The 24,560-nt window shown below is 35.6% G+C and overlaps 1 protein-coding gene across 2 annotated transcripts in view; it reads right to left on the bottom strand.

Annotated features, from left to right (window-relative positions):
- LOC150076202 (uncharacterized) overlaps positions 1-24,560 on the bottom strand; it is a 104,663-nt gene that overhangs the window by 52,286 nt on the left and 27,817 nt on the right. For both annotated transcript variants that reach the window (XM_090388109.1, XM_090388108.1), the window contains exon 3: positions 9,109-9,272. In XM_090388109.1, coding sequence (XP_090244235.1) covers positions 9,109-9,272 — 164 coding nt within the window. The remainder of the gene's footprint in view (positions 1-9,108; positions 9,273-24,560) is intronic.

The following is a 24,560-nucleotide window of genomic DNA, read 5'->3' as shown; positions in this document are numbered from 1 at the left end:
TCTATAAGGATGTTGAAAATATAGCCTATACACAGGAAGCAACTATTCATAGCCCCAATAAACCTGTGAAATGATTCGCACAAGAACTAGGTTTAAAACAACATCCACATTGGGCATTGTTCAGCAAGACTTAAAACTATATCCGTACAAAATGCAGGTACAACAATCCCTGACTGATATTAACAAAAAAGACAGTGTCACTTGCAGTTCACTTCATCAATATTTGGAAAACTGTGCAACAGTTATTTACTATATATAGTTTAGTGACAAAGCAAACTTCTACCTTAGTGGTTTTATCAATAAACAGAATACAGTAACTCTGATATATGAATAGAACATATTCCTGAAAAATTTCTCATAAAACAAAAATTCATAAATCAGGAGCAATTTTCCCATAGATACAATGATATAATAAAAGGATGAATTTGAAAAAAATCACTTCCAACAAAATGACAAACGTTATAACCATAAGATTTATGCAAGACATCCTAACAACAAAGTTAAAAACTTTTTTTTAACAATAAGATTTTAAAATAATAATATCTTTATTGCAATATACAGCAGAGGTGGATAGCAATAAAGAGGCTATTTACTGCAATCCAATAAGGAAGTACACTCCCTAAATTAATGAAGTATACTACTACACAAGAGCATTTTTTGTACAATGGCTCTGTAGCTGTTATAAAGAATGGTTATTACTGTACAATTTAAAGAGATAAACAATCACCAAAATAACACTTTTTTAACTATTTACAACCAATTAACTTTCAGTCTCCTTCTACAACTTATACTTCAGTGTGATTAACCTAACAGACTGTAATAAAATTGTCAAAAATCTGATTATTTATCACTGGAAATATGAATGAATTCAGAAAATACAGAAAACGTTTTCAGGGGCAACAAATTAAGTAAACTATTCTAAACAGATGTCACTTTTATTTACCAGGAAATATTGGAAATCTGCACTTTTATCACAAGCTTAAGAGTATTAATTTCAAGCTTAATTTCACCAAAAATATGCTTTAAATAGTAGAGTATATTTAACTGCATGTACAGTTACTCAGTACAGGCACCCCTCAACTTACGTACTTAATCTGTTTTTTTTTTCATGTACGCAAGTCCAACCTCGGTCTTGTAGATACAAAATACATGTACATTACAGTACAATGCACCGAGATTATAACCCCCAACAAACTTCATCATGTACAGCATTTTACGATTTGTAACAGAGTTAAATGAGACTGAAAAAACATACAGTGAATAATAATGTAGAGTATAGTATTTATTCGAAACTAATTGAATCTAAATATGATACATAATTTAATTTACTCTATGATCAAATCACTTTACGATGGACTCTCCAAAGTAAAATACTGTTCACTATACAATATGTAGTAAGCGCCAGTCATTGTGATCACGTTTATGAATTGAATTTTAATTCTATTTAACAGAGATTCTAATAAGCGAAAATAGGAGGAATATTATCCACAGGCTATAAGAATAAAGATATACAGCACAGATTTACACTTTATTGCCTTACCAATTAACATAATTAAATGATACGTGAAAATTGGAAGAATATTTCCCAAATATTCTTCCAAATATTTCGTTAGAAGAATATTTCTAACGAAACGTTAGAAAAGTTACTTAAAATTATATTAAATAACTTAAATAAAACTATTAAAATAAATAATAACTTACCGATTATAAATGCTATAAAAAATAACAATATTCATCAAATACAAACATTTGACTTTAACAGTCTATTTACGAGTATTAATCTTGATAATTTAAAAGTCGTCCTCCAGAAACTATATTTAGAAAATAAAAATGCTATAAAGGTTGACTTAACCTATTGGGATTCTCTAATAAAATTATGCATCTTTAATAATTATGTATATGACGGAACTTCGTTATACTTACAAGTGACTGGCACCCCTATGGGAAGTCCAGCATCAAGCATAATCGCAAACCTTTATCTGTAGTATACAGAAAGAGAATTCCAAGATAACCTACTTACATACAGATACGTAGATGATATATGTGTTTTTAATTGTCCACATTTTGTCCAGGATTACAGTAAATTATATCCAGTAGAACTTGTATTGGAAAAAACTAATAGTTCCGATACTATAGCAAATTACTTGGATCTTCATATAGAAATATTCCATAATAATAAAATAGACGTAAACGTATATAATAAAAGAGATGCATTTAATTTTAACGTAGTCAGCCTTACAAACTGGAAATCTAATGTATCAAAATCAGTGCATGCTAATATAATTTTATCGCAATGTTTAAGGATTGCTTATATCTGCAATAGTAATAAAAATTGTTCAACAGGCTTAACAGCGTTGTACGGCAAGTTGATTAATAATAATTTCCCTATCGCTTACCTGAAATATCACTTCAGGAAAGCAATAAGCATAATTAATTTCAAAAATTTGTTTTCTGAACCTATCGTTTCAATATAATTTTCAATAAAATCGTTATATTTAGTGCCATGTATATATGTAAATAGGATACACTTTGCATTCTTGGTGTCTTACGGCGTAGAAAACTTGTACCCACCGGCTTGCAAATTACAGTGTATATATATATATATATATTTTTTTTTTTTTAATACATATAGTTAAATTCATTTAAATTTACTTAAATTCACGCTGAGATAACATGCAAATTCAGCTCAGGGTCCTACTATAGGAACGGGTTTGCGATCCCGGGCATACCCGAGCCACAACTTATATCTTGTAATGCCTTTAAGCTGTCCTACACTCTTTATTTTTATTTCTCCGAAATTATTAGGGCAATCCGAGGACGTAGGAGAAACTATTTCTTATCTATACCACTATTTTTCGCCTTTGTGGAGTTCAGGTTCTATTTTTCCTACTCCTTTAGTTTTTCTTCTTACTATCTGCATGTTTCTCTTTGCGTTAATTTAATTATTTATTTATTTTTACCGTATCCATCACATAGGGGGTACCACATATTATTTTGACGACTATTACATTATGTCCTAGATACGGTCAAATGTAGTATGTATTATATATTTACTCTTATTTTAATCATTAAATTACGTTCTCTGTCGGGTCAACGATGATTAATATATGCTTACATTTATATTTTACTTATATTTCTTACCTTTGATTCTAATATTTCAAAATTTTTTCTTAATTAATTATCTTCATTCGATTTATTTATATTCGATTTATATTCGGCCTATACTGGTTTATATTTGGTTTAGATTTAAATTACTTAGCATATATTGATCATCACAGAAACAGAGAACTTCTTGTCGTTTTTTGCCTTCATTCTGGGTGGTTGGCCCCAGTTGAAGTCATCTAGATTGTCGGTAAAAAGCGATAATAATATTTTTTTTTTTTTTTTTTTTTTTTGCGTTTTCTTAAGTCCCTGATGGTGTTCTTATTATTGGATTGATTTACTTTTTCTAATAATATTCTATAGACATTATGGGTGTATTGCATGATTGCTTGCAACTGCATTAACCCATAAATATTAGTTATTGTCTTTTAACTTTCTTTCCTTTTATCACTATTAATATATATATATATATATATATATATATACTACCATTAAATTGTAGTATATATATATATATATATATATTGACAAAAGTTAAATTATAATAAAATAAATAAATAAATAATTAATTAAGCATTCATTAGAGGCAGCGACTCACAATTCCTCCATATGAAGCCGAAATATATTTTAAATTAAATAAAATAAAACATAAGCCAGTAGTATGGCAAAAACTGTAGAGCGAAAATATTCGCTCTACAGTTTTTGTTTTTTTTTGTTTTTTATGTTTATGTTTTTATGGCATTTATATGTATATGGTTTTTTTTGACATTTATATACAGGGTGGCCATTATTAAAGTATCCCTATTCAGAGCTCACTGTACTAAGTAATAACAGGAATGCTACCACATGGAAGACTACTGTGTCTTCCATGAAAATTAGTAAATTTTCATGGAAGACACAGTAGAAAATTAGTAAGTACACTATTCAAGGCATAGGGAGAAAGATCCCATTAAAAAAAGTTTAGTTCCAAAATCTGCCAATAGGGGATAATATGGCGCTGTACAACAGGAAAGACATGACAAAGTACCAACAAATAAATAACTAAGACAAACCTTAATGAAATTACAAATTTTTATTTGTGCTCTTTGCAAAAAAACAGAAAGAAATTGAATTGTGCTAAAGTTTTAAATCAAAACTAAATAATAAGACACCTAAGAGAGCAAAAAATTTGCATAAATCTGAGTTAATTCAATTTTTCCAGCTATAAAGGCACAATGCGAACATAGAAAGCATATTCTGTAAGTTTACTGTTAACAATGCATCTCACTTTGCCTGATTGCGCTTTAATTGCGAAGTTCTTCCTCTACATTAATGGATGCAATGCAGCAGCCACTCTACGTGAATTTAGATACTGTAAGAACTTACTTCAAGGCTCTTTATCAGCTGCAGCAGTTAGAAGGATGAATAACAAATTTGAGGAAACTGGGTCCTTTGTTGTTAAGCCTGCAAGAGGAAGGAAGCCTGTTTCACCTCAGGTAGCAGAGGAAGTTGCAACGGCTATCGTTGACTGATCCATGGATGGACTACTGGAACTAGTAGCAGTGCACGGAGAGTAGCAAGGCAATTCGATGTCCCATATTCCACTGTGTGGAAAATTCTTCGGAAACTAATCCACTATTATCCATACAAGATCAGTTGCCAGTAGCAGCTGCAAATAGATGATCCTGAAAAACAAATGACATTTGCTCTAACATTTTTGGCCAGAATGGAAGTGGACGATGCCTGGACATGGAACATTCTTTAGGGAGATGAGGCCCATTTTTATCTTGATGGGACTATCAACGCTCAAAACTGCCAAATATGGGCTTTCTGGAAAAAGCACCGCATGTTATTCAGCAAATCATATTGCACTCACCGAAAATCACCGTCTGGTGTGACTTCAAATTTCATCCTAGGGCCATACTTTTTTGAGGAATTGCACCCAGCAGGAGCAGCCACCTGTTCAATTACAGCACAAAGATATCATCACATGCTGAGCAGTTTCATTATTCCTCAACTGCAGCAAAGAGGATGCCTGGATGAGACAATTTTTATACAAGATGTGGCTTTTCCTTATATCGCACGACCAGTACAGCAGCTTCTCCAGCATCACTTTACTGTAGAAAGAGTCATTAATCATTTGTTTCCCATTGCATGGCCACCACATTTGCCTGACCTTACACCATAAGATTTCTGGCTGTGGAATCACCTCAAGGCCAATGCCTATCGAGGAAGTGTCCCTAACCTGGCTTTCTTAAAGGACAACGTAACGCAGCGTGTGCGGAACATTACTCTAGAGATGTTGCATTCTGCAATCGATCACACTGTGCATCAAATGCAATTTCTGGTCCAGAACAATGGTAATCACATCGAAAACCAACTCAGTTATCAGCAACCATCAGGAGTAAACTGTGAGTGAGTTTGGAACTGTGAAACCATTTCCGCTGGCAGTTTAGTTCAGTTTCTTTGTTTTTTTTGCAAAGAGCACAAATAAAAATTTGTAATTTCATTTAAGGTTTGTCTTAGTTATTTACTTGTTGGTAAGAAAGCAAGCTTATTCAGCAGCAACCAAAAAAAAAAAAACCACTCCCATTTCACCCATCTGTTCATTCGAAATACCTGTCCAGCTAAGCCTTAAATTTTATTTAGGCTATCAACTTCCACAACAAGGGATGGAAGTCTGTTCCACCAACCAACTACCCGCTGGCTAAAGGCAAATTTCCGCACATCTATCCTACATCTGTCTTTCCTCAATTTGAATTTATGCCTTCTCAGGTGATTATTCTGAGGAAGAGGAAGAATCCCATCAGCATTGAGCATGCTCAAACCATTCAAGGCTTTATACACCTCTATCAGATCACCTAGCCAGTGCCTAGTCTCCAGACATTGTAGTTATGGCCACTATGTACTTAATAAGCAAAAATATGTGTGCACATGAAATTTTTTAATTTTGTGCAATCTTTAAAAAACTGTTAAGGTTTTTTAAGGTTTAAAAGGTCTTAATGGTCTTTTAAACTGGAAAATGGAAGAGAATAAGAGATTGATGTTTCTATCTGATGTATAAAAAAAAAATAATGCATTTCACTGCATGTAATATGAATGTAAGTATGATTGTAGCTGGACATAAAATGATGCAGGAGTTGCCTCTGTGAGTGCTATGTACAGAGGGAGAAGGAAACGGAAATTTGGCATTTTTCTGGAAAAATCAGTACTTTAAAATTATCACCAAAGAGCACAAAAGATGATATTGTTATAAATATAACATACTAATGGAGTTAAATATTGCCAATCTAAGGCTTTACTTACAAGTATGAAGTTTTGTTCAAAAAAAGTCATAAGTGAATTTGAAAGTGTCTGGAATTTCAGCAAGACATAATAGGAGGAAGTATACGATGAGATCCTTGAAAATGATTCAGCCCTGGAAAGGCTGAGTTAGGTTCACGGGGTAGAATTTTTCTCAGCCTGGCCAGAGCTTGTTACCATAAGGGACTGTTTTTATAGAGTGAAGAGAAAGGGTGCAAGGATATTTCTGATGCTATCAAGGCAGTATTAGGTCGAGAAAACTGCTAACTGCGGGATGGGCAGAAACGCAGACTAATGATGGTGGCCTTAAACAGAAGTCAAATTGATTCTTCATTGCTTCCATTGTGCAATCCTGAAAAGCAGGAGGGAGGAAGGGGCACTTAAGCCTGCTAAGAAGTTCACATAGGACTAGCAATTACGTGGGCCCAGAAAGGCAGATATTTACTTGTTTATACTCTAATGCTAGCAGCACAATAAATAAATTGTAGGTAAGCAGAAATTCAGGGTCAAACTGATAGTGGGGAAGCAGAATTTATTTGAACAAGATGAACAAGAAGAACCCCTCCCCCCCGTACTCCTGTCATCTGTCCTTTCTGTAATATGTACAGAAAGAACAGTTGTCAGGAGTAGGGGGGGGTTGCTTTTGGTTAAAAAGCAAACAGTTTCTCAAACAGTATAACCAACAAACACAGGTCAGTGAAATGATGAGTCACTCTAGTGAGACAATGCTAGTAAAATAAACATGAGGCTTTTTATAGACCAAATGACTGTAAAGAGTATAAAATATACTGAACCAAAACTATCATAGGTTATTCTAATTTTCCAGATATCAACTGGAACTCAAGAGTAGATTTCTATACCAACATGCTAGAGAAGCAACAAGAGAAAGCAATATTCTTGATCTAGTTATCAGCAATGATTCATTATTTATTAAGAATAAAGGAACACTAGGAGTCAGTAATCACACATAATGGTGTAGGATCTTTTCAAGGAAATATCTACTATCCAAGAGGGAAGGATTTTGTTTCAGCAAAGTTGATTATAATAGGATCAAATATTTTTTAAACTCCTTTCAGTGGGACCAAAAGTTAAAGAGTGTAAATGATAAATTGGAAGTGCGTGTTTAGAGAGGTAATCAGAGGCCAATACACATTTTTATGCCAACTGAGAAATACTGTTCAAGATTTAGACCTAAATGGATGTTCAGGAATGGATAAACTTAGTGGGAGAGAAGATACAATAGTTAATGTGTGGAGTGTGCATTAGCAAATAGTAATAATACACAACTTATAAAAAAAAAAAAAAAAAAAAACACAAGCAAAAAGTAACAAATTTTATGCACGAACTTAACACCTTAGGTTTGTGCATAAACATTTCTGCACTTCCTCCATACTGCTCATTCATTCATTCCTTCTTTGATATGACACTAGAATAAAAGGGATGAATCATTTTTCTCCACTGGATATAAATGGTATAACTATTAATGATACTGTGCAGATTGCTGATAAACTCAACCTACATACATTAATCATCTACATTCACACTTAAAAGAAAAAGAAGTTTTTAGAAAGAGGATTAGCAAAAGTTTATCTAATATAGATTGGGAGTTAAATGATTTCATAATAACAGAAAGGAGGGTGTAAGAGAAACTGTTTAAACTAAGAGTAAAAAAGGTTTGGGCCAATTACTGGCAGAAACAAGCAAATGAAGTGTTCCCCCTACCCCCACTGGTGCTATATAAGCTTTACTCCCTTGCATCATATTGCCAGTACTAACACTAATGATCCCATATAGGTTGCTAACAAACTCAACAAATACTCTGCATCTACATTCACATGTGCAGAAGTGTTTAGGGATGGAAATGTCAAAAGTACAGCAAATTCTAACTAGGAGTGAAACAATTTAGTGATAACTGATCATTCAAGGTCAGTGCAAACCTCCTAATCTAAGGATGTTGCCAGTATTCTGTATGTTCTTTGCTAAGCTGCCATTTTTCTCTAAGTAATTACAGTAAGTACTCGAGTATAAGTTGACTCCTAAATTTGGGCCCTGGGAAGTCAGAAAATGTGCTTTGAGGGAATAGCCCATGCTGCCTGATTTTGTATATTTCAGCATAACAAAATGGGTGAAGTGCAAAATCTTTTTTTTTTTTTTTTTTTATAGTAAATGAATGGAATATTTATATTAATGTATTTTATAAAATCAAAGATACTGTTTATTATTTACCTTACAGATGGATGGAAGTCCATCAGTAATGTAAGTTGCTTAATATGAAATGAGTAAGCAATCTGAATAACTGTGCAGCAAGTTAGCAAGAATATATGCAACGATCTATGTGTTGCACTCACCCTATAAAGAACTGAGAACAAGATAAATTTTTCCTAGTAACATTACAAATTATTTTAGACTATTGACATTAATTTTTCTCCATATGTATAAACCCGACATGCCACTTTTAAGGCAATCCTGTACTTTTTTAATTCTGAAAATATACAAAATTTCTCAATTTATACTCAAGTATCCACGGTAGTTCCGTTCAGTCTTATTACTTTTTTGAACAGTCCTTGTATTATTACTATTTTGCTATATCAGCATTGATAATGCACTGGTAACCACAACTCATAATTCACTTAATTCTCACATCTTCATTTATGAAATAATTTTTAAAAGGTATTTTTTAAAAATGCAATTAATAAAAATAGTATTTCAATCATTCAAGCTAACTTTTTTCTTTAGTTCCAATCTCTGTTTTTCCAATTCTGATGTATAAACTTGGTTTGATGCCAATGTATTTCTGCAAGAACGGTATTCTTCTTCAATGTTTTCTTTCCATTTGCATATTTCTTCACATCGCTGTGTAATTACATCATTATGATTTTGGAGAAGAACTAAAATATCAATGAAATATTAACATTATACACACTGAACAAACAATAATTACATTAATCACGCTAACAGATAAGCATGCATACATGAAATTTTATATAAGATCTGAATATCAAAGCCCAGTTATCTGAGTGAAATTTACTCTTAAAACCTAATTTAACATTAAAATTTTAAAAATGCTTTAATTTTAAATAGCAATTTTGTTTTCTAAATATAAACAAAGCTTTTAAAAACAAGCTTTCTTTTTCTCTTTTATGATACATTACATTATTTTATAAAAATATATATTTTATAAAAATTATTTATAAAAATTTTTTATAAAAATATTTTATAAAAATTATTTTATAAAAATATATATTTAGAAAGATCTATACATTATTATCATATTACACAGTGATTTTGAGATTAAAAATCACTCTGCAATGTTTAGCACTACACAAAATTTAAATAAAAACTAACTATGAAGATAATACTGAATTTAAATTAGTAATGTCAAAGAGGTAGCTAATGTCAACAGACATCAACCTTTAATTAAGATATTAAAGAGAGAATACTGTGAAGGGGAACAACTGTTAAGGAGTAGCATAATAAATATTTCATTTATTTAAAATATTTTACTTTTTTTTAAGTTTAAAACCCTCAACTGGAATTTACAAATAGCACCTGATCAGAACATTGAGGAAGTGCAAAGTGCACTTGGCATACAAAAAATTAGACATTTCCTCCACAAGAGGAAACCACACTTACTCATACCATTAATTAGTAGTAGTAGTAGTAGTAGTACTACTACTACTAATTGTTTTACACTTGCATACTTATCACCACACATGGTTCTTGAGACTGTCACAGACATTCTCTCAGGTATGTCAAGCTGGGATCACTACCTGGAAGTCCTAAAACACTGATGGAACTGATATTCCTTGACACTCAAGACAAGTGGTTCTAATTTTGATGAAGTCCAGTCGGTCTGTGACTGCCAAATCCTCTGCTTGCACCTTCATGATGGTGGGACTGTTAGTAACTCTGGATATACTCACCCCCCCATGTGCAAGTCCTGAAACACAAAACCCAGTATACTGGAGGTGACCATCCAGGTGCGAAGTAACTTAAGCAGGGGTCAAAGTGACGCTCACACCACATGGAAAAAACAGCCCCTCCATGCTACCAGGCAATACTAGATGGCAGATGACTCTCATCAACCAGTGAAATACCACCACTTTGCTTGAAAGATGCTTGAAGTAGTGGTTGAACCCATGTTTAGTTTCCAGAGCAAAGTTCTGGCAATCCACCCCACCTGCATCTCTTCCATCATGCAGTATGATTGATGTCTTCTGAGGTTATGATGGACATCATAGTGAGAGCCAACCTTCCTTACATTTTGAGGGAAGAGCTCTGAAAAGGTGTTTGCAGGTCAGCGGCTAGACAGTCCACTGGACCAAATCTATTGGTAGCTCCCAAGGGCTTCTTTCTAGGCTTCTGGATCAGTTGTGTATAATTCTGCTGCCTCTACTCTACTACATAGTGACTGGAGGGAGTCTGAGTAGTGTTTTATGCAGGGGGACATTGTCAATGCCATTATGTCAAGGAGCTGGGTATATTCTTGCCATGTGTATAGGTACATCATATCCAAAAATGTCATTTCTTCATACAGTATGGCCTCCCCACATTTTCTTACTACTAAATACATCATGAATTGTCAAAATAATTGAACAAATTTATCTGAAACAAGATCTGAACCACCTAAACACTTCCATGTTCATTTCACAAATATATGTGGTCTCAGTTTCAATCTCAAGGACATCCATTTCTACTTACAGTCTGCCAAACTCCATGTACTTTTTCTGACAGAATGCCAATTATCAGTTGATTAAACCATTGCTCATCTCAACTGTCTGAATTATTCGTTCTATGATTCCTTTCACTTCAAAGGATAAACTTGTGTATATTTGCTCCGATATTCCCTGTCAGAGACTTAGTAATTTCGATCTTCTCTGGCTTAAAATCTCTACATTGGGTCAAAAAGTCTCTCTCTATCACACTGCTACCTCTATTTCTCTCTTGGTGTTCACAACTCCAGCTGGCTTCCATTTTATAGTCACACAGAACCAGCTGGTCGAGATGCTGGGAATTTTGCAATTACTAATGATCTCACACAGACTGTTCATTTACCTATCAGAATACGAGAAAATCCTCACAAACAACCCTTCTAAGTACAAGGTCAAGATGAGATGTCCTCTAGGCACTTCAGATCACAACTTGGTGGTCTCTTCTCCAATGGAGCCTTTCTCTTGCAGCCAATCTTAAGCTGATGTTGTTTGGCATTACAAGAATGCAAAATTGGATAATCTAGAAAATTTATTTTCTTCTTTTACTTAGTAAATTACTGTTTCAAATCTCCTGATGTTGTTCAGATCGTGTCAGTGAAATTTTTCTTGTAGGAATGAAATCCTTTATTCCACATTCCACCTTAAAATCTTATCCTTTATCTAACCATAGTTTATAAACTTATCCTTTATCTAACCATTTGTTGCCTACACCAAAGCTCCTTTGAGCTTTGGTGTAGGCAACAAATGAACAACAATTGCAAAGTAGTTATTAAACAGCCCAAACTAAATTTTGAACAAGCTAAGAGTAGGAAACTTGCTTCTTGTCCAAATGGTAGTCGAGCATTCTGGTCTCTTGCCAAAACTATTGGCCACAACCTTTGCCCATCTCTGTTCCCACCTCTATCAAAACCAGATGGTTGTACTGCCACTTCATCCAGAGATAAAGCTGACCTGCTAGCATCCTACTTTTCTTCTATCTCGTGTATTGATGATCTTGGTAAACCACTTCCTACCATTCCCACTATACTTCATTCAATGCTTCCTGCGGTCTTCTGTAAAAAGGATGTCAGAAGGTTTTTAGACAATCTTGATAATAAGAAAGCTCCAGTTCCTGATGGTATTTCTCCACTTGTTCTCAAAACCTGCACTCATGAGCTTACTTTTGTTGTGTATTGCCTTTTTTCACTCTTATTCCATAGATGTTTCTCCTTCTGCTTGGAAATTTGCTCAATATCCAGCCAGTTGCTAAAAAAGGTTGACAAATCACTCCTATCCAATTATCATTTCATTGCACTTACTTCTATTCTTTCTTTCTAAAGTAATGGAGAAATCAGTTAACCACCAAACTCAAACTATCTAGAAACCATCCATTTGATCGATAACCACCAGTATGGATTGCATCAGTATCGATACACTGGTGATATACTGGCTTATGTTACCCATCTATGGACAAATTTAACACAAAAATTTGGTAAAACTCAAGCAGTTGCTCTTGACAGTTCAAAGGGTTTCAATCGTGTTTGGCATAAAGGTCTTCTAAGTAAGCTTCCATGTTATGGTTTGCAAACTGTTTTTGTAATTGAGTATGCAGTATTCTCCTTGACCACTCACTGCAGGTGATGGTAGATGGATCTCCAATTTCTAACTTCCCCACTAATGCAGGAATTTCCCAAAGTTCAGGTCTTTCTCCCACTCTTTTCCTCTTGTATATTAATGGCCTTCTTCCATTGACTGGAAATCCTATCCATAGTTTTGATGACAATAGCACCTTGTATTCCACCTTCTCAAATATCCACTACCAATTCCTTAAATACTAATCTCCAGGCAATTCTCCAGTGGGGCAAAGATTATTTACTTGACTTCAATCCTAAAACTCAAGTCCTGTTTTATATCTCACAAAAAGGATTCTTCTGCTCCTATGCTTATCTTTGATGACAGTGATTTCTAGACAAGATCACATATCTCTATTGGAAATAACCCTGACTTATAATCTCTCTTGGCATAAGCACATCACAAATATTGCTTTCTCTGCATCTAAAAATCTGGGGTTTCCCATTCACTCTTGTTATTACTTTTCTTCTAATGCAGCTGTTCACTCTGTACAAATTGGACATGGAATATTGTTCCCACATCTGGGGTGGTGCCTCCAAAACCTTTCTCAGGCTTCTGGCTTCCATTCAAAAGGGGGCAGTTAAGTTAATTAATGACTCATTAAGGTTAATTAATGTTTCTGCTGCATGCCTTTTCTATAGATACTTCCATGGGCGCTGTTCTTCTGAATTGACTTCTACAATCCCTGCTGCCTTTTCCAAACCAGTCCAAATATGTGCCACAACCAGGCAACATCCTTTTACTGCCTAAGTTAGAACTCACAGACCCAACTTTTCTTCTTCCTTCTTTATTCCTTCAACTTCTACTTTCTGAAATACATTCGCTTCATAAGTATTTCCCGAAAGTTATAATCTACAGAAATTCCAGTCTAATGTCAACAAATATCTTCTTTCATCTTCTCAACCTTCAACCCATGCACAGTACTAAGTATTATAGGTTCTAATACCTCTTATGCTTGGGTTTATAAAAAAAATAAAAAATAAAAAACCATGAAAAAAAAAAAACATACAAAACAAAATTCTGTCCATTGAATAGATAATAGTAATAGGGGCTCATGGACACTCTCTCTCTCTCTCTCTCTCTCTCTCTCTCTCTCTCTCTCTCTCTCTCTCTCTCTCTCTCTCTCAGGGTAACTCAATTTTTCTTTGGCTGGTGTAGCATAAGCCTCAGGCTTCCTTGCATATACAGGTAGCCCTTGTTTTGTGCTGGTCCGATTTGCGCTGATTTGTAATAGCACCGATCGCTAACCACAACACCATTTTTATTTTTTTGATTTATTTATTTATTTTTTTTTTTTGCAAATTTTTTATAAATTGAAAGTTGAAAATCGTCAGACAAAATTTATCAGCATCATACTATGCTATGCACTGTTCACGTGATTTAGGGCAATCTGAGGCAATCAGAAATTAGCACATCCATATCAGAGACGAGAAAGATTCCCGCCCCCCAAAGTAACCACTCGTGAATACAGGTAGTAAAGGTCCATGCGGTGAACCGTTCAGTTGGTTGTTTATGCTATTTACACGTGTTGGAAAGTTATTATTACACTAACATTTTTTATTAATTGTGCTATTAATAAATTAAATAATAATAATAGTGATATCCGTGTGCAGTTTTTGCCAACCATGTTATAAAGTTTTTAATTTAATAGAATAAAGAGATGCCATGTCTAGTAAAAGAAGTTCACTGAATCTTAGTGAAATATTCGGAGGATGGAATCTGGTTAAAGCCACCTTAATGTATGTAGGGCTACGAATACGCCTTCATCGACTATTACTACAACTATGAAGAATGTTAATAAAATAAAACAATCGATGCAAAGTGGTAGGTAAAATTTTTGGTGCCCGGAACCTAACCCTGTGATTTAGTAGTAGTAGTAGTAGTAGTAGTGGCATGTGATGCAAGAAAGCAAATGTATGAGCTTATGCAGCATCAGCCAAAAAAAAAAAAAAAAAAAATCACACCATTCCCTCCAAATGCCTGTCCAGTTCCTCCTTAAATTTATTCAACCTATCAACTTCCACAACGACAGATGGAAGTTTGTTCCAGCAATTAACCACCCGCTGGCTAAAGGCAAATTTCTGCACATCTATTCTACATCTGTCTTTTCTTAATTTGAATTTATGCCCCCTTAGGTTCGTAATCTGAACAAGTGGAAGGATCCCATCAGAATTCAGCGTGCTCAACCCATTCAAGGCCTTATATACCTCGATCAGATCACCATGCAGGTGCCTAGTCTCCAGCCACTGCAATTTGCAGAACTTAAGCCTCTCTTGTTAAGAGGATCCTTCATTCCCCTCTACAATCTTGTTGCCCTTCTCTGTACACGCTCAAGTAAATCTACATCCTTCCTAAAATGAGGCCTCTAGACCTGCAACGCAGTACTCAAGGCGTGGCCTGACCATTGCCTTATACAGAGGGATAATCACCTCCTTTTCCCTGCTAGCAAAATTCCTATATATCATTGACAATTTCCGATTGACTCCATTATATAAAGGGTTCCAATTGCGCCTGTAGCCCAGGAACCTAACCCTGACATTGTTTGTTTGTTTGGTTTTTAGGAGCATTAGCAACTACGGCCATATTGCTCCGGGGGGGGGGGGTTATGCAGTGGTCATTCCCTGACCTTCCTGCATCCTCCGTATTTGGTGGTCATGGGCTCGAAACCCCGACATTAATCAAGGGCTACCTGTATGTATGTAGGTATATATATAATATTCACACAAGAATTTTATGTGTATATGTACATTTACACACACTGCAATATACACTGAAAAATAAAACTTGAATAAATAATATTTAAATTAAAAATAAAGGATGACAGTGCAAAAAAGAAAGTAACACAAGTATGGGCTGCAATGCAACCCATACTTGTGTTGCCTTCCATGTGTTTTTTAATAACCATGTGTTTCCAAAAGTAACAAATATAACAATACTAAAACACATTGCCAGAACATGTCAGCAAGTTTCTCCCTCCCTGTTTTCCTCTCTTGTTGCTATAATAAAGTGCTGGTTTTCTTAGTATTCACTTTTAACTCTTGACCATTCTGCTGATATAGTCTTAATTTATGCATTTTCAATTTTAATTTTTATTATTGTACTGTGAGTACGTGTGCTGTTGTGCACACACAGCAGTATAAAGAAAGACGTTTAATGAAGTATAACAAAAAGATAAAGTATATATTTTACTTTGCTCAAATCTTTTACCTACATAACAATGTTCAATGAGCTTTGTGTTCAATCAATTGGTGAGCTTTGAACATGTCAAGAAAAGCTCTTATTCCAATGTCAATTACTTATTTATTGCTGAAAAATTGTGAAGAAATTTAAAAATGAAGGAATGAATACTAATGAAAAATCAAAGCTTTCTCACTTATCAGCCATGATTTTTAAGTCAAGGACAAGATTATAACAGGTCTATTGTGCTCTGTTTACAGTACTCTGGTACCACGTGTGAGTTACAATGAGAAGACACTTGGCTTATTGAACAATATAACTGCAAACTGTTAACACTGGACTTGAACATTGGCAGATTCACATTTTCAGAAAATACAATGGATGATGCATGTAAAATTAACTAGTTGATGCACGCATTTAAACTGATTTAAAAGAAAGTGATGGATTTACTGTTTGTAATAATTCAGGAGAACAGAAATCATGGAAATATCGTTAGAAAAACATGCAGCAAAAACAATGGCTGTGACAGATAGTAAAGGGAATGGGCAAAAGAGGGATCATTAAGTAACTCAACTATTTTCTTTAAAAAAAGGGGGGGGGGGTCTCAAGAAGCGAAATCATAAGAGAAGGAAGCGCTGGAGTATCCCAAATGTTAAAACAATATTACAGGGTGGGTAGGTTTATTATTTATGCAACATTAGCAGCTGGTTACAAGAAAAGTAATGCCGAAATTAAAAAAGAAAGTCTAGTTTCACTGATGGAAGATGTATCAATTTCTTCCTCTACTGGTTTTAATCCAACCCCACAAATGTATATAAGTTATTTTGGGACTGATATTCTGCAAGCTAGACTTTTCATTTTGTTGCATTAAAGTGTAGTACCACTTTTTTGACCATTCTTGAAGACTACTGAAGTTATCCAGGAGTGCTGCCTAGCAATGAGCATTAATGACTCTCCAAGTCATGCCCTCTGTCCCTTCATCGACGTCACTTATGAAAATCAGAAACAGTAGTTCAAGAACTGATCACTGGGGGACCCCCACTTCTGACATTACACCAATCTGAAGAATATCCATTAACTACAACCCCCTGCCTTCTACCCTGCAATCCCTCTTAGAATCTTACCAGTAATTACAACATGTTCCAGTGTATACAGTAACCCCTCATGAAGGACTGAATCAAATGCCTTGATAAAACACAAATAAAGCATGTTGAAATTGTTCCCTACATCCAGCACATGAGTAACTATGTCAAAAAAGCTTACCAGGATAGTTAAACAGGATTTCATCTTAACAAAATCATGTAGTGTGTCATTTAAAATGCCATTTATAACTAAATGTCACTCTTAATCATTGCATTCAAGATTTCTCTACAGCTGAAATCAAATAACAACTCAATAAGATTTACTTGTCTTTAGGATCAAAAGTTTTTCTAATAAACAGTCATCTGGAATTTCAAAATCACTAATTTCATGTCTCACTTGCACAGCCTCTCCTCACCACAGCGAAGACATGAGAAGTAGTACTTATTAAATTCACTAGCAACATTAGCTAGGTTATCCAAGACTTTCTCAACCCAAAAGTTCAATCTGATTCATATTCTTCTTCTTCTTTGTATTTGCAAACATGAAAAATTCCTTGTAGCCATTTTTTGCTCTCTTAGCCAGTGCTTTCTCATAGTCAGCCTTGGCCTCCCTAACATCATCTGTGGTACAATTACAGATAAACTTTTAGATGTTTTTCGTTTCAGTACTTTTCATTGCTCTGTAACTTTCCCATGATATTTTTTACTGCTCTATTAGACACAAATCTTTTTATTCATCCATCTCACCTCCTGATGCTATATTTTCTTAATGGAATGTATGCATTAATGGCGCCTATGATTACTGCTTTAAAGGTATTCCATAATTCTAATGTATTTACCCTCCACCTGCCATTCACCTAATTGATATATACCACTTAGCACCTTAAACTGTCAGTCTCCTTTCCTGAAATTAAAACCCATGCCTCTACTTTTAACTGCTACTAACAGCTGCATAATAACTACTCAACAATGGATTCTGTATTGTAAGTCCTGTATGACAATGGGTCCTGTATTGATTTGTGAGTAATAAATATTGATTAATACTCCTAGTATATTCTCTAACATGCCAGTACAAATAATCATCATCTAGCTTATTTAAAAATTTTGATCCCATAGTGAGTTTCCCTCCCACTTATTCCAATCAATTAGGAGCAAATTAAAATCACTCGAAATAAGACATTCATACTTGCTCACCCATTCCATCTGCATGAAGAGACTCTTGTCATAATCTTCACAATCTCCCGATCAATAAGTTATCTAAATAGGCCTACAAGGCTGGGACAATTCATGTTGATAATTAAGCTTCACACGAGCCAGAAGATAAATAAATTCAATACTGTAACTAAAAACACTTTATTTACAATAAAATAAGTATAAAATAGATATATATTTACAATAAAAATATAAATAACACTGATAAAATATACTAAAAATAGAAATTAAAAGCGATAAAATTTGCTATAGCTTTCGGAGGCAGCAGTCTCCTTCCTCAGCAGCACATGTTTACTGTGCTGCTGTGGAAGGAGATTTAAGGATGCAGCACATCCTTAAATAGCAGATCCACGGCCCACATCACATGGTTCCATGGTTGGAATTTTCCATTTGCACACCGGGAGCACGCTAGCTGAAACCGTTCATAACGTCCAAGAATGACAGTTTCCAGGAGGGGGTGTATCCCTATTAATAGCAATACTATTAATAGGGATACACCCCTATCCCTATTAATAGTATTGTTAGCTGCCCCAATACGTAAGCTCTCAAGCCATTTACGGTCCCAGAACCCTTGTGCATTATCTGTGATGACAGCATCCTCTGGGGAAATTTGATGTTGCTTCTCCCAGAAATGTTCTGCCACAGCAGACTTCCCATAATTTGCGGACTTTATTGCGTTTACATGCTCCCCCAGCCGGTCTTTCAATCGCCGCCCCGTCTCACCCACATAACACACCCCACAATCCAGGCATTTAATTTCGTACACCACCCCACTGCTGGCTTCTTTGGATATGGGGTCTTTAACTCGAGATATCGCTGTGTGCAACCTCCGACCTTGGAGTTGCACACAGCGTATCTGACACCCCCGAATTATACATGCAATGTGGTCTGAAAGGACTGGATAGTAGGGAATGTATGCAGTGCTCACAGGGGCAAACTGCTCATTACAGGTGGACTCTACTCTTCTAATGGCTCTGTCCAACACCTTCTGGGGGTAGCCACACTTCTTGAGGTCTGCTGTGACCCGAACAATTTCATTATCTTTATCCTCTGAGGTGCTGCAGTGGAACCACACCCTGTCTATTAGAGCCTTGACCACACTGTTTTTGTGTTGGCTGGCCTGTGTCGAGGTATAGTGGGCATATTAACCCAGCACATCGGCTTTCTAAATACCTTGTACTTAAGCCTGCCACCTTCCCTAATAACCAACACGTCAAGGAATGGCAAGGTTTCCTTTGCTTCCACCTCCGAAGTAAATTTGATAAAAGGGGCAACTATTAAGTACATTAAGTACCTGGTCCTTGCTCCCCCTTTGTATAATGGAGAATGTGTCATCAACATATCTCCTCCACCTGCACATGGGAAATTCCAAATCCCCAAAAATCCTGACTTCTAACTTTTCCATAGTAAATTGGCCACTATGGCACTAACTGAACCCATGGCTGTGCCATGGACCTGCCTGTACATGACATCTTGGAATACCATAACGGTACTAGATAAGCAAAACTCCACTCATTCACAAATGTCATCAATACTTAGAGATGACCTGGTACTTACCAATACACCCTTTTCTAAGGCCATTCTAACACACTGAAAGCCAAACTTAATGGGAATACAAGTAAACAATGACGTAACATCAAATTAAATCATTATCTCATCTTCCCGTATAGTCTGCCCTTTTATAAAGTCCACAAATTCCTTACTGTTCTTAAATGACAAAGCTGGAAAGTCCTACTATGGGTGCAATTAGCTTAGCTAAGTACTTAGATAAAGCATACGTAGGACCGTTTATAAATGATACAATAGGTCTGAGCGGTATGCCTACTTTATGCATCTTTGGGCTATGTTTGGTTTTTAGGAGCATTAGCAACTAAGGCCACATTGCTCCGGGAATATGCGGTGGTCATTCCCTGACCTTACCGCATCCTCCGTATTTGGTGGTGACGGGCTCGAACCCCGGTCTAATCAAGAAGCATATGCTACGCACTGCTGCTCCTTCCCACCTGGCTACGGAGGTGCCTCCCTATCTTTGGGAGCCTGTAGAATCTGAGTAAACAACATCCAGCAGCATGTAATGACCAATAGACCTCCTTAGATATCCATCCTGACTTTTGCCAACATTGTAAAAGGCTATTCACTTGTTGTTCCCAACTAACCAACGAATTAACTTTGTATATAGCAGTATCCTGTAATAATTCTAATGCTTTACTATAATATTGTTCTTTGTCCAAATTAACCGTAGCCCTACCTTTATCCGCTGGTAGGATAATAATATCGTCATCCTATTTGAGCTCCCTCAAAGCCTTTCTATGAATAATACTAAAGTTGGAGGGAGCCGGCTTGGCCTGAATCAAAATAGCCGCCACTCTAATGCGTACTTCATTAGCCTGGGTCACTGGTAACTTATAAATGACTCTCTCGATGCCCATGGCTATTTCAGCAACCGGCGGTTTACTGGGCATCAAAGCAAATTTAGTACCCAAGTTCAATCCCCTCCTGTTCCCTAGTAACACGCTTGCTACTTAAATTACAAATGAAATTAGTACTACCATTGTTATGTACAATCACTGTCTCCTCCAATAATTAGTATTATTCATAGAAAGGCTTTGAGCGTTCTTGGACGTGATGAATGGTTTCAGCTAGTGTGCTCCCGAGCCATTTCCGGTCCCGGTGCGCAAATGGAAAATTCCAACTGTGGAACCATGTGACGTGGAACTGCTATTTAAGGATGTGCCACCACACAGTAAACATATGCTGCTGAGGAAGGAGACTGCTGCCTCCAAAAGCTACAGCAAATTTTATCACTTTTAATTTCTATTTTTAGTATATTTTATCAGTGTTATTTATATTTTTATTGTAAATATATATCTATTTTATACTTATTTTATTGTAAATTAAGTGTTTTTAGTCACAGTGTTGAATTTATTTATCTTCTGGCTGGTGTGAAGCTTAATCGTCAACATGATCAATAGGTTACTCTGTATACCTTTTCTTCCAACTAACTCACACCAGACAGTTTCTATTCTGGAAGGCTTCTTATCAAAAGCAGCCCAAGTGTGAAAAGTTCTTTTTGCACTCAGGATGCTTCTGATAGAAAACATGACCCCAATACCACCACTTCTATCCTTTCTACATACACTGTACACACTCACAGTGAAACTCATCATCTCCAATTTCTAAGTGACAACACATTTCTGTTAGCACAGTTAAAACTAAGTATTATTCTATAGTTTACTACTGTGAGACACTTCTTTGAGATATTTATCCTTGTTTCCCTAGCTTCAGTTTCCTATCCATTTGAAATGTTCCCACCCTCACATCTTCCTAATATCAAATGTTGTGACAACAAACAAGATGTAGGAAAGCGTTACTTTTAGCCTTATCATCAGATAAATGTATCTATAATACCTTCCTCAAATACCGAGTTAATCCAAGAGGCTTTCACCATATAATCCCCTTCTACTGTGTTTGAACAGAACTGCAGACGCAGAGAAATTCTGACCTAACTCACGGCATATTTTCAGCATTGGCTTATATTTATATTTATCCAACAAATTTTCAGGTCGTATATATTGAATATCACTAGTTCCCACATGAAAAAGAATGCTCTCTTTACCCCCCCCACCCAAAAAAAAAAAAACTCATGGTCTGTTGGTAACATCATCAAACATTGCTCCAGGGCAAACGCACCCTGATTCTAGTACACAATTTACCAGAAAATTCCTCATTCACCTCACAAATATATGTGATCTCAGTTACAATCTCAATTTTTGTGCATTTCCACCTACAATCTGCCAAGCTCTACTTACTATTTTCTGATGTAATCTCAATTATTATTTGCTTCAACTACCACTCATCTTGGTTGCTCTGATTATTTCTTAAAGGTAGTACTGTAAGCATATCTCTTCTGGCTTAAAATGTCTTTATTCCATTCTGTCCAATTTTTCTGCTACCTCTTATTGTCTCAGTTTGCTGATGATACACTTTCATATGGGTGTGGAACTGTGGGAACAGGTGCAGAGGAAAGCAATAAGAATAAAAAATTTGAGAATTTGAAAAAGCAATAAGAATTTGAACAAAGGTGGTAGAAGGATTTTTGCCAGTACCATCGAGGCCACTTTAAGGGTTTGGGGAAACTGTTAGTTGGATGGAAGAAGGGTAAATTAGATCCGCATTTATCTGATGATATGGGTCAAAGTAATGCTTGCACTGACCTCAAGAATTCCTGTTGCCACAACAGTCAATGTTGATAAGATGATCTGAAGGTAGCAGCATTTCAAATGAGGAAGAAGATTGGAATACAAACCAAAATAACATCAGGTAATTTTGGTTTGTAGTAATGTATTGTAATGTCAGGAGTGTTGTCCATAAAATGGCTGAATTTGAACTCCTGACTAGAACAACCAATGCTGATATAATAGAGATAACAAAAACGTGGTGCCACCCAGAAATTGGGGATGAAGAATTCCACTATGGCATATATAATGTATTTAGAAAAGGTAGGGAAGATACAAGAGATGGAGAGGTTATGCTGCTTATCAAAAGCATCCTGAGCACGAATCTGTATGGTGCGAGTTAGTTGGAAGTAAAGATATAATGAGAATAGGAGTAATGTACAGATCAGAAGATTGTAAAGAGTATGACAAGATTCTACATGCACACGGAATGGGAAATAAAGCAAGAACGTCTTATTATGAGTGACTAATCTGCCCCTGATTGACTGGAATAAGTGGGATGGAAACTCACCATGGGGAAAATTTTTTTTAAATAAACTATATGATTATTATTTGTACAGTAATACCCCGAAGTTACGCGATAGGTGGGTCCGACGAAAATCGCGTAAGTCGAATTCGCGTAAGTCGGGGTACAACTTTGCATATAAATACATATAAATTTTGCTTAATTGGGACCAAGGACTAACAAAAACACTAGTTTAGAAGAAAAATATTAATAAAATTGCAGTTCTTTATACATATTAATACAAAATATGTATTAAAAAACAAATGACTTACGTTAAAAAGTTATTTTGATGTCGATGGCTTCATAAAATCTAACAAATTCGTCTGACGACACAGCGCGTTCTTTTTTTCACGCAGAATTTCTTCGTAGCAAGCTAATATTTTTTTTATTCCTTGCTTTGTAGCTATAACGCGTTCTTCGTTGGAGTCTATGTTTTCTAAAATTTTTAAGCCCTTTACAATTGAGCCCTTTTCAATTTTCAACCTGTCAAGTTTGCAATTGTCATGTGCTTTTCGCCGTTGCTTCGTTTAGGCCTGTAGCACGTGCAATATCACATGGTCTTTCATTTCGCTCAAAGCGTTTCACAATTTTATATTTTTTCTCTATCGACAGAGGCGGACTGGCCATAAGCCTTACCGGGGAAACCCCGGTGGGCCAGTGTGATTTTGGCCATAAACCATAGTATGAGGCCACTACAAATTTTCCCGGGTAAGAATTTTTGATCCAGTTCGCCTCTGTTTATCGATAATTGCTTTTCTTTTTCTCTCTGAATCTGCAGTGTCTTCACCAGGACGCTTCCTTTTCACACCTTTTAATTAAGTATTTTACTCATTTTTAGGGAATAAAGCACAATTACAAAACGAGGAGGCACGCTTGATACACATAAACAAAGCTGCGCGCATGTAGCAACTGAATAAACAACACCATAAAGGCAGAGATACACTATTAACACCTCACATTTCTAGGGGTTACTACCATAAAACAATAAAAATCCAGTTGCGTTTCTGCTAGTGAAATCTGTTATAAACTGGTAGTAAACTCGATCTAATTGCATTTGCGATTATACCGATAGCTGGAATTGTGTTGGTTTTTACGTTATTATGGTGAAATGTGTTTCCCCTTCACTGATATAAAAAACATAAAAGCAGCAAAGTTGAATTTTGTTCATCTTTCGCTCTCATTCTCCGCCGTCGCACCGTATATCGATAACATATGAAAAACGACCTTGAAGTAGTGGGCGGCAGCGGTGCCAAGCGAAAAAATCAAGAACCGCGTAACTCCGAGTTCGCGTAAGTCGGGGTATTACTGTACTAGAATGTTAGAGAAAGTAGTAGGGGTGAGAATATTACTGACCTCTTTATTACTAATGAATCAGATGACATCACAGTGCTTAAAGTACAGGAACCATTGTCAGGAAGGGATCATGCAATCATCAGCTGAAAGATGAAGAAAGATGTTGCAGTAGTTAAAGGTAAAGGCACAGGTTTAACTTCAGAAGAGGGAACTTTGACAGTTTAAGGCACTATATAGCATCTATGAATTGTGATTATATTGCCGAGGGAAGACATACATTTGAATTATAGAATACTTTTAAAGAAAAAAAATCACAGAAACCAAGAAAGCTTACATACTATTAAGAAAA

The sequence above is a fragment of the Mastigoproctus giganteus genome, chromosome 13, assembly GCF_048544385.1.
Source record: "Mastigoproctus giganteus isolate SK-2022 chromosome 13, ASM4854438v1, whole genome shotgun sequence".
Lineage (NCBI taxonomy): Eukaryota > Metazoa > Arthropoda > Arachnida > Uropygi > Thelyphonidae > Mastigoproctus > Mastigoproctus giganteus.
Note: the sequence above shows the minus strand (reverse complement) of the source record. Positions and strands in the feature narration are given on the sequence as shown.